The following is an 11,629-nucleotide window of genomic DNA, read 5'->3' as shown; positions in this document are numbered from 1 at the left end:
TACGTAATATGCTATCAGTTTCTGATGCAGAAAAGTTAGTTCATGCATTCATGACCTCGAGACTGGATTACTGTAATGCTTTATTAGCTGGTTGTCCTGCATCCTCAATAAACAAGCTACAGTTAGTCCAAAATGCCGCCGCTAGAGTTCTTACGAGATCAAGAAAATATGATCATATAACACCGATTTTATCATCACTGCATTGGTTACCTATAAAGTTCCGTATTAATTACAAGGTATTGCTACTGACTTATAAAGCCCTAAACGGCTTAGCTCCAGTCTATTTAACGGATCTTCTATCGCCCTATAATCCATCGCGCTCTTTGAGATCACTAAATTCAAGGCTTTTGGTCATACCTACTGTAGGATATCCAGAACCACCAAAGGAGGGAGAGCATTTTCACATTTGGCTCCAAAACTCTGGAATAGTCTTCCTGATACTGTTCGTTGCTCAGACTCGCTCTCCCAGTTTAAAACTAGATTAAAGTCGCATCTCTTCAGCCAGGCATTCATATAATCCTACAGTTCAAACTACAATCCGGCCTCTATCCAATGCCAGAGGAGAACTGGCCCCCGACTGAGCCTGGGTTCTCCCAAGGTTTTTTTTCTCCATTAAGGCACCTGATGGAGTTTTAGGACACCATTAGGTCACTTGATGGAGTTTTTCGGTTCCTTGCCACTGTTGCCTTTGGCTTGCTCAGTTGGGGATATTTTGGGGATATCTCATTTAATTTTATCCATCAATAAATTCCTCTTGAAACAAACTTTGTTGTATTATTTTAATTTAATACTGTGAAGCTGCTTTGATGCAATCTGTATTGTGAAAAGCGCTATACAAATAAACTTGACTTGACTTGACTTGACTTGTAGATTCCTTTGACGGTAGACAGGGCACTCTGACACTCTGACATAGACACTCTGGTCTGAGCTACCCAGTGAGTGTGATGCACAGTGTTTTGTAGCCAGCCTTGAGTGCCCAACACCCTGTTGTCGGTTTGTGGTTTATCACATCTCGGATCACTGTTGGTAAATTCTCACCACTGCTGACCGTGAGCAACCCACAAGCTTTGCCATTTCAGAGATACTTGGACCCAGTTGCCTTGCCATAACAATTTGGACCTTATCAAAATCAATCAGATCTTTATTCCTGCCCATTTCTCATGCATCCAACATGTTGATTATAATAATTGTTATTGTTTGCTTACCATCTAATCTACCTAGACCTTAATATGTGCTCTTAATAGGAGATGATCAACGATATTTGCTCCACCTGTGACCGGTCGTAATGTTTTGGCTCATCAGTGCGTATACAAACCAGAGTTGTTTTGAGAAACTCTTTTTCTTCATTGTTCAGGATATTGCAGTGTCAGCAGTCGCCACAGTCAGTCAGCTCCTGAGCGCAAGTCATGGGATGTACTTTTCCGTCAACCAAACTGCAATAAATGAGTAACAAAACAATTCACACTCACTGCACTGACATACAGAACCATCTCAACCAAATTCATAAGCACTATCTTTTTGACCTGCTGTCTGACTTTTTAATTTTGTTTGTTTAGACTAACACAGACTCTACAGAAACTCTCTCTGCGTGAGAAGTCAAATCCATTGCTGGTGCAACCGAACATGGCAGTGCTGTCACTGAAGGGGCAATCTCCAATCCATCAAGTGCAATTAACCTCTTTTAAAGGCAAGTTTGAAGCTTAAATATACAACAGAACTTTCAAGAAAAAAGGTGCATTCACGGCATGTCAAAATGACAAGATTCCGACTTGTAAAAAGTGTTCATGACCTTGTAGAACTTGCAAGTGCAGTTCTACAAGGCTCCAACTTGTACCACCAGGCCACTGCAGATTAATTTTGCCATTAATAGTGTTACCATAGAGATGCATAATTACAAATCTAAGGGCACGAACAGCTCTGAGTAGAAGGTCACATGTTGTCGACTTGACCTGGTGTGAATGCAGCAAAAGAGGAAGAGTCATAATGCAGTGTTTTTATTTATGTACACTGCTGGTCAAAAATGTTGAATATTTTAGAAATGTTTGTTTTCATAAGAAGTCTCTTGTGACTGCTGCCAAGGATGCCATTTGACCCAGGAGCCTCTGCAAATATTTCAGTGGTACCGGTGTTTTGTGAAAGACGTCCTGTCATGGGGATTGAGTCCAACTTCACACAGAGAAAAGAGATGCTCTGCATCGGGGAAAGCATGCTTTTTTCCCAGTTGACCCGAAGTCCCAGTCGGGTAGGTGCTCGAGGATCAAGTCCCTGTGTGCAAACAATAACCCTCATAAGTGGGCTAGGATTAGATACCATGGTAAGGGTTAACTTACCTTAACAGTGAAGGGGCAGCCTCTGCGACTTTCGCGAAGATGCGAGGAGACAGGGACACCCCGAATGGGAAGACTTTGTACTGGTATGCCCCTCCCTCTAAGGTGAACTGTAGAAATGGTCTGTGCCAAGCAAGGATAGAGACATTGAGACAAGTACACATCCTTCAGGTCTATCGGTGCGAACCAATCTTGGAGTCTGAAACATGAGAGCATGTGTTTCTGTGTGAGCATCATGAATGGGAGCTTGTACATAGTGTAATTCAGAACTCGCAGAGCTAAGATTGGTCTCAACCAATATAGACCAATAGATATTGACAGTTTAGCAGCAGTTTTGATAGTTTAGCAGCAGTTTAGCAGCACTCAACGTGAGAGGACGCTGGTGCTGTTTTTTCGCCACTTCTCCGTCTGCTATTGCCTCTCTTGTTCCTGTTTATTTGTGTTTGCTGTACCCCTACCTCTGGACAGCCTCTCTACCTCTGGACAGCCTCTCAGCTGTTTCCCGAAGCCGCTTGGGCTCCTCGACCGGATTGTCGCCTCGTCGGTTAGCCGCAACTGGCTGCCCTCGTTCACCCAATGCGTGGCAGCTAATCCTAGCTGCTACAGCAGCTAACCCGATTGCCTACCTCCTTCTCACAGGCAACCTCCACCAGATGCGAGCCGTGTTCGAGCCGTGGATCATTTTGGCACTCACATCAGTTATCCACCTCTGTGCCCCTAGTCCAAGGCTAACTGCTATCACGGAGCTCTCAGTCCCTTCGCTCGGCATCATGTTCAAATATTCAACTCTGCAACTGGTTGAACTAATCAACTACTCCATTCCATCCTGCATCCCAGTCATCAAACAGCTCAGACTTCTACGTCGACCCCATTACATCCACAGAAGCTTTCGCTGCAAGTTTGTTTACTTTCACCACGGACAATCCATTCCATCCATCTGGTCACCTGCACGCTCTGTCGCACCGCTCGCACGTCATCAGAATGCTTCCCCCGCTGGATCACATAGGGCCGAACTCACAGTCTGGCTGCACACAAAACCCGTACTGGACTACAGTGCTATCCGCACTTCAAATACACCTATTCTCCAATCATTTGAAAATCCACTCACTGTCCCCCCTCAACTGCAATACCTCCCCTCCCCACCGTCCACACGTACTGCTAACCGGGACAATCTCGGATCTTTCCAGCCTGCCCTCATCCCACCACCCTCTCACCATGACAACTTTGCCCTCCTCAACACCCGATCGCTCAATAATAAAGCCCCTGCCCTCCATGAACTAATCCTCGACAACACTCTGGACTTCCTTCTGCTCACTGAAACCTGGCAACAACCCAATGACTTCTTCTCCCTCAATCAAATCTATCGATCCCCACCATCTCTCTGACCTGCTCTCCACCTTTCTCCACCTGGACTCAACTCTCATATCACCTGATGATCTCACAAACCACCTCAACTACACCCTGTCTACCTCCCTCAAAACTCTGGCCCCCCTCAAAACAAAAACGTCACCTTTAACACCTCTTCACCCTGGGATACACCTGCACTCTGGAAAATGAAACAAACAGGCCGCCAACTTGAACGTCTGACAAAAAAATCATCTCTCACAGTCCACCATGAAGCCTATAAACTCCACCTCACTGCCTACAAAGACGCCCTCATTGCTGCCAAATCTGCCTACCTCTCCACCATCCTCACCAACCCCTGTCAAAACCCCAGAACCCTCTTCTCCACAATGAACAACCTCATCAACCCTCGGACCAACACCCTCCCTACCTCTACTCTGGATCTCTGCAATTCATTCCTCCACTTTTTCGCTGACAAAATCAACATCATTCACAAATCTCTATCCCATGTATCTGACCTCCCAGTGTCTACTCCAGCACCTACCACGGCTCCTCTTCTCTCCATCCCTCCTGTCCTCCCTCCCCCTCCTCCACACTGTCTCCTCTCCCAGTTTGACTTGGTCACCCCTCCTGAAATCTCTAAACTCATCAGCTCTTCCAAACCCACTACCTGCTTCATTGACTCCCTCCCTACTCCACTCCTTAAGTCCTGCCTCCCCGTCCTATGCCTCTACCTCACTAACCTCTTCAACTCCTCACTGTCCCTTGGAACTGCCCCTTCAGCCTTAAAAAATGCCGCTGTCTCCCCAATCCTTAAACAACCTGGTCTGGATCCCTCCTCCCTCAACAACTACCGCCCAATATCCAACCTCCCCTTTCTGTCTAAAACCCTGGAACGTATAGTTTGAACCTCTCCAATCTGGTTTCCGCCCCCTCTACAGCACAAAAACTGCTCTCCTCAAAGTCCTCAATGACCTCCTCACATCTGCTGACAACGGTTCCCTCAACATCATTATCCTCCTCGACCTGAGTGCAGCCTTCGATACCGTGAGCCATAAAATCCTGCTCACCAGACTCAAAGACCTCGGTATCGAAGGTACTGCACTCAGCTGGCTCTGCTCCTACCTTTCCAACAGATCCCACTTCATCTCTCTCCATAACCACAGCTCTGCCACAGCCACAGTCACCCAAGGTGTTCCCCAAGGCTCCGTACTCGGCCCCCTCCTCTTCATCATCTACATCTTCCCCCATGGTCAGATACTCCGCCATTTCAACCTGAACACCATTTCATCATCAGGGTTCGTACCCCTTTTCTAAAGTTAAATTCAAGCACTTTTCAAGCACTTTCAAGGTCCATTTTAAAGTTTGCAGGTTTTAAGTTGCGGGTAGTTAACGTTAATTACTATGCTGTAACTTTGGCTATGTTCACTGCACATTCCACAAATGAACATGCCGTAACGGACATGCATTACAAATATTACATTATCACACCAAGTACTCTCAGTCACTAATGACCCTTTCAGACAGGACACGGAATGCGCTGCGTTATGAAACCCATTTATTTCAATGGCTTGCGCCATGCGAGGACGTTTGTTGCTGCGTCAACCAAAGGGGAGCGCAGAATTGGCGAGCTCACGCGCACGCCGCGGTCAAAGTTAAAAATAGTTCAACTTTTGCCACCGTACTCTGTGACGATTACCCACGCGGCCAATAAAAACGGGGCATCCAAACAAGCACGGAAATCAAAATGAAAAGCAATCACTCTGTATCTGAAGAGCTACATTTTATTTCTCAATTTAATAAACAAACTTCAGTCAGATAGGTATTTGTTGTGAAAGAAATACAGTTACAATTTCAAGCATTTTATCCAAAATTTAAGCACTTTTCAAACCTTGAAAACACAACATCAAAATTCAAGGATTTTAAGCACCCATACGAACCCTGCATCATGAGCGTGGCCCATACAGTGAAAACATCACTCGTGGTTGTCCAAGAGAGAGAGAAATCGCCTGCACCCAGGAGGACACGGACGGAACGCAGGGCTCGCAAAATCGCTAGTCCGACGTCCCGGGGCTATTGTGTTTTCAAGTCGGGCTACCAAAATGCACAACCGGCCTGCCCAACGGGCTATCTGAAATAGTGTTCGCTGCGTTCTTCATCTTCAATCCGCAGCGGCGCCGAGCAGAGCGCACTTCAGAAACAGAGGACAGTGTGTGTGTGGGGGTGTGTTCATCTGAGTATCATTGGTCTGTCACTGCTCGTCAATGTCAGAATATTTGAGATGACCAATCAAATCAAAGTAGGCGGGCTTTATATACACAGAAGCTGCTGAGCGCGAATTTGAGCAGAGCGACTGACGCTTTAGTTTACGGTCAAGTGCAAGAAGATGTAAGTAGCTAAACTAAACATTTCATATTTGACAGCTTTTTTAGGTCATAAATGTGAGACGAATGACAAAAATAATCAGACAAATGAATATACTTTTGTCGAATTTCGCCATTTTGAACTGAAAATGGGCCTGTAACGTGACTAATAATTCGTTTACTGTCATTGTGAGGGGACATTAACAGAGCATTAACAAAGCCGTTTTCATCATGTTAGGCACAAGATTAATAATGAATGTGTACATGTTGAGAATTAATATACAATAGCCTTCAGTAAATTAAAAAAGTTCAGCTTTAGGAGGGGAAGAGACAGGGCAAGATGAGGAGACTGAGAGAAAAAAAAAGAGTGATGGATAAGAAGTATTGACACATAATCTAGGCTACTGCCCACTGACATTGTTTTAAAGCTATTTCTTATCTTTTTTTGGACTTATAATGTCTTGAAATGGACATATCAGAGAAATAAACAATTTGAACCTCCAATAACCTTAAATGTAGGACCTCTTTGATTATAAAGCCCTGTATTAGGAATAAGAACAATAATGAATGTGTACATATTGTGAATTTATTTAATAAACTTAGTTAGGCTACCTAGCTTTCCTAATAGCTTTCAGTAAATTAATGCGTCTGAGAAAATGATACATAAATCAACCTATCAGTTTACCCTATGTTTACTTCACTGACAGACAAAAATTAAAAGCCTATATCAGTCAAAGCTCAGCTTTAGGAGGGGAAGAGACAGAGCAAGAGAAAAACAAAGAGAATAGGAGTGTGTTGCTGATGAGGAGAAAAATAATCAGCTGCCCACTTACATGGTTTCAAAGCTATTGTTATCCAATTTTTTTGGCCTTCAAAACATCTTAAAATGCACATAAGTAGATCAGAGGAATCAAAATTTTCTCTGGGGTGCCCCCTGACTAGCCTACCTCACATTCGGGACCTCCGTGATGATAAAACCCTGCCATCTGCATGTTAATGAAACTAGTTAATAGTGAGCATTAGACCTTTAACTAAAGTGTTACTTTTTTATTTTTTTTATCATACCCTAATTGGGGGCTGAGCCACAGACACAGACTGATTCATGTTCCATACTGGTCACACACATTTCAGTTCAGTTATAACCAGATGCATATTTGTTGATATTTTGTGTTTTTAAAAAGTTTTTGATTCATTGTTTAGACTCATAACCACTTTTCTACATTAAAAATTGTCTTTTTATCTGGGCTAGTAAAATTCATTTCGGGCTACCAAAATCTGAAGAGTGCTTGCCGAAGGGCTACCAGCGTTTTAGAAATTTTGCGAGCCCTGGCACAACGGCATATTTTAAAAGAGGCGATCGGCCGTGCAGCTCTTTTAGAGGAATTCACTCTTTTATTAAGGAAATTGCCTCTTTCAGAACACCACTGATGGGAACTCCCTGCACTTATCTCTGCAAATGCTGAGAGAGACCGCTGATGTTTGCTCTGGTTCCACATGCCAATTTCATTGACCTTTTCTGAATACATCAGAGGTGTTTGGGGGTCCCAAGAGTGACCCCTAATATCTGTATTTCAACACAATGTCAGAAAGGGAACTATCAGTATACCTACAAGTTCACTTATGCACTAAAAAAGTGGGCCAATTTAGTCCCAAGTAGTATTGAAATAGCACACTCAAGTTTACTACAAGTATATTGATATTATTATACTTATACATAAAGTAAAAATATACTTTTTATTAAATATATATAATTTTGTTTTTTTGTAAGGGTTTGGAATGTTAGATTGCTCCTAACAGTCATGTTTCTCTTCATTTCTTCAGGGCAAAGTGATACTTTTTTACCTGACAGAATAAAACTGGATACGACACAGGCTGAGATTTCCAAAGATAACATTGACCTTCAAATGAAAGTCAATTTCAGTGAAGGTCTACTTTCCCCCTTGTTTTATTTTGTAATTATTCCACATGAAATTATCGGTTGAAAGTGATATTTTAACTATAGCAACTTTTTTCACTCTTTCTGTAGATTTTATTAAAGATGTTGGGTTTGTCCTCTATGACAGTGATCAGTTCTTTCAGTCAAAAAGCTTCCAACCTTCTCTGGATACCAAGAGAAGAGTAATATCTGCTAACCTTCAAGAAAATCTAGGATTTGACCACATTGAGTTTGCATTCACACCATCGGTGAGCAGCTAGTCCAACATCACACTTCCCTCTGGGCACGCTTTTGTGGTTTGTGCCTTGCTGTAGCTTATTAATAATGAAATGAGAAAAAACTAATTTCTCAGGCCTTACACTCTTAAAAATAAAGGTTCCAAAAGGGGTTTTGGTTCCCTTAAAGAACCTTTAAGTATATTTCTAGGCACAGGTATAGTGTTCATGAATTAATACATTGTTGAACTTTCAGGTCGATTCCACACTATCCCTCAACGACTTTGCATGTGTGTTTTGGAGTTACACTAAAAATGACTGGAGTCCAGATGGCTGCTCCAAAACAATGAACCCCTCAGGTCATGTAGTATGCAGCTGTTATCCAGAAAAAAATAAAAATGCAAACTTTGCCATTCTGATGGTAAGATATATTTGTACAAGGATATAGATATCATTGATATTTGACTTTAATGGGTCAGTACACTCTAAAAAATAAAGGTGGTTTTTAGAGCAATGCCATAGAAGATACATATTTGCTTCACCAAATAACTTTTAACTGAACAATTCTTAAAAGAAAATTTTTTTCTTAGTGTAAAGAACATTTTTTAATAATCAGAAGAACCGTTCTCCGCTATAAACCTTTTTTGCAATGGAACTGTTCCATGGAATGCAAATGAACCAAAGATACCAATAAAGAACCTTTATTTTTAAGAGTGTAAAGTCTATGATGCTGTGAAGTCCATTGGAACTAGAATTTTAGTGTAATTTTCTGCAGACATTTGATATCAACTATCAGTATTCTGAAGCCTTGAATTGGATCAGCATCACCGGCTGCGCTCTGTCTGTACTGGGTCTGTCTGTCACAGCTGGGTACAAAATCATAACCAGGTAAAGGCTTATAGTTTACACTGTTAAGCATAGCCACATCTATTTGAGTGGTGAAACTTTTTATAACTTATATTCATGCACTTTGCCACAGGAAGTCAAGAGGAGGCAATCCTACTCTGCTAATGGTGAACATCTGCATGAGCATGACGGTTTTCTACCTTCTCTTCATCTTCGGCATAAACAACCCTGTCCAACATCTGAGTGTGGCAAAGATGTCTGGTCAGAACATAGTTCCTGAGTCAGACCATCACAAGTACCCAGATGAGGGTCCCTGTACAGCATTTACAGCTCTGCTTCAGTACTTCCTGTTGGCCACGTTCACTTGGAACACTCTGTACGGCATTAATGTGTTCCTCCTCTTCAAAAACGGAGTGTCTGGAACACCTCCATGGTTTCCAAAGGTTTCCCTGGCTATTGGATGGGGTAGGGGACATTTAACAAAACACTAAAGTATTGTGTAGTTTGTGACTAACTTCTTGGTTTTCAGCATGGGTTAAAACGATATATGCGTAAATACATCAACTGGTATAAATATTCAAATTTTTAGTGCAGTTATGCCAGTGTTACCTGTGCCACTTTTCTGCTGCTGAATCATTAGCGCCACGGCAAAATAAATCCTTCTTTTTTTTTTTTTATGTCAAGAAAGCATTGCTTTCTGTTGAGTTTTCCTCACAAACTTTAATGAATAATTTCTCATCATTTACTCACCCTGGTGTTGTTCCAATGCCGTATGCCCTTCATTCTTTTTGTGACCACAAAAGGAGAATTAAAAAAATTTACTGCTCATGCTCGACCACACAATGGCAGTGAATAGCAACCAGCATCAAGCTTTTTAAAAAATATACCAAAGCATCACAGAATGATCCTATGTGACTCATGTCATATATTCCAAGTGTTCTGGGAGTATACTAGGGTTTTGAAAAACAAAACAAAAAAACAACCAGAAACTTGCAGAAAAATCCTGACCTTAGCCGTTGGTCTTCTGTGCACTACTGGGCGACGTGCGAGTTTGAGACTTCCCGGAGATATTTAACTCGGTTAAAATAGCACACAGATACAATTTCTAGGCATTTCATGTTGCGTTTTTGTTAATCGTGATTTCTCACGACTTGTGTGCTTTTTCTGGGCAAGACTGAGTGAACTGCGGCACTAATAGAATGCACACATTGCGCAGCCGTGCAGAGAAGACTAACTTCCAAAGTCAGGATTTTCATAGAAAAAATACATAAAATTTTTGTTTGGTTTGTTTATTTATATACCCCCAGTACACATGGAATATAAGACAAGTGTTGCATGGGATCATTCTGTGATACTTTTGGATATTTTTTAAAAGATAGATGCTGGTCGCTATTCACAGCCATTATATGGATGAGTGTAAGCAGGATTTTTTTATATATTTTTTTATTTATTCTCCCCTTATGGTCCAAAGAAGAAAGAAGGGCATGTGGCATAAAAACAACACCAGGGTGAGTAAATAAAGACTTAAGGTGAACTATCCCTTTAAGGTTTGTTGAACGTTAATCATCTAAAGTAGTGTATGATTGTGTGGAATTGACCCTCTCACTGTGACGTTTTCTTACCAGCATGAAGAAGCGATAACGGTGAGGGAAGTACCTCAGTTATTATTAAAGGAGTAGTTCACTTTAAAATGAAAATTACACCATGATTTACTCACCCTCAAGCCATCCTAGGTGTATATGATTTTCTTCTTTCAGAATACAATCAGAGTTATATTAATTAACACCCTGACGCTTCCGAACTTTTTAATTGCAGTGGATTGCAACCATCATTTTGAAGCTCAAAAAAAGCTTCCAGCCAAACGAACATACGGATTAAACTTAAGTCTAAAGCGCAACTTATGGGAGTAGTGCGACATATTGCTGATATTTACACACTACGCCATGCTACTTCTGTTGTCCTAAGTTGCACTTTAGACGCAATTAGACTGCGTTTGGCTGGAGGTTAGAATTTTAATTTGTAACGTGATAAATATGAATATTTTTCTTACTCAAAGTCATCGTTTTTCTTCAGAAGGCCTTTATGAACCCTCCAGAGCAGTGTGGAGCACTTTTATGATGGATAGATGCACTTTTTTGAGCTTCAAACACATGGTTGCAATCCACTGTCATTATAAAGCTCGGAAGCGTCAGGGTTTTTATTAACTCCAAATGTATTTGTCTGAAAGAAGAAAGTCATATACACCTAGGATGGCTTGAGGGTGAGTAAATCATGGGGTAATTTTCCTTTTAAAGTTAACTGCTCCTTTAAGCATTATCTAGAGTAACCATGCGTTTCGAGCATGTCAAGTATTAACATAGGCCTATATATATATATATAAAATCGGCAAAAGGTTTTCAGTATGTTTTTGAAGATTACAAAGTTGAAGAGGCTTCAGAAATCACTCATCTTGCTTAAACTAAATACGAATAAGAAGTCTTGCTTGTATTGAAAAAAAAACAAACACTATTGACTCGGTGAGAAGATATTATAAAACTGTATTTCAAATGATTGTTTAGTTATATTGATCAAGTAGCTTTACTGCTGTCACGAAACTGC

General features: G+C 41.4%; 1 protein-coding gene across 2 annotated transcripts in view; it reads left to right on the top strand.

Moving 5' to 3' along the window:
* LOC309475493 (adhesion G-protein coupled receptor G7-like) overlaps positions 1-11,629 on the top strand; it is a 57,523-nt gene that overhangs the window by 38,624 nt on the left and 7,270 nt on the right. The window contains exons 6-12 of one of the 2 annotated variants that reach the window (XM_082138288.1): positions 1,355-1,446; positions 1,557-1,687; positions 7,856-7,960; positions 8,061-8,218; positions 8,442-8,606; positions 8,961-9,073; positions 9,165-9,496. In XM_082138288.1, the coding sequence (XP_081994414.1) occupies positions 1,355-1,446; positions 1,557-1,687; positions 7,856-7,960; positions 8,061-8,218; positions 8,442-8,606; positions 8,961-9,073; positions 9,165-9,496 (1,096 nt within the window). The remainder of the gene's footprint in view (positions 1-1,354; positions 1,447-1,556; positions 1,688-7,855; positions 7,961-8,060; positions 8,219-8,441; positions 8,607-8,960; positions 9,074-9,164; positions 9,497-11,629) is intronic. The other variant, XM_082138289.1, reaches the window with a different exon arrangement.

This window comes from Leuciscus leuciscus (assembly GCF_965113295.1).
Source record: "Leuciscus leuciscus genome assembly, chromosome: 15".
NCBI lineage: Eukaryota > Metazoa > Chordata > Actinopteri > Cypriniformes > Leuciscidae > Leuciscus > Leuciscus leuciscus.
This window is presented reverse-complemented; position numbering and strand designations above follow the sequence as displayed.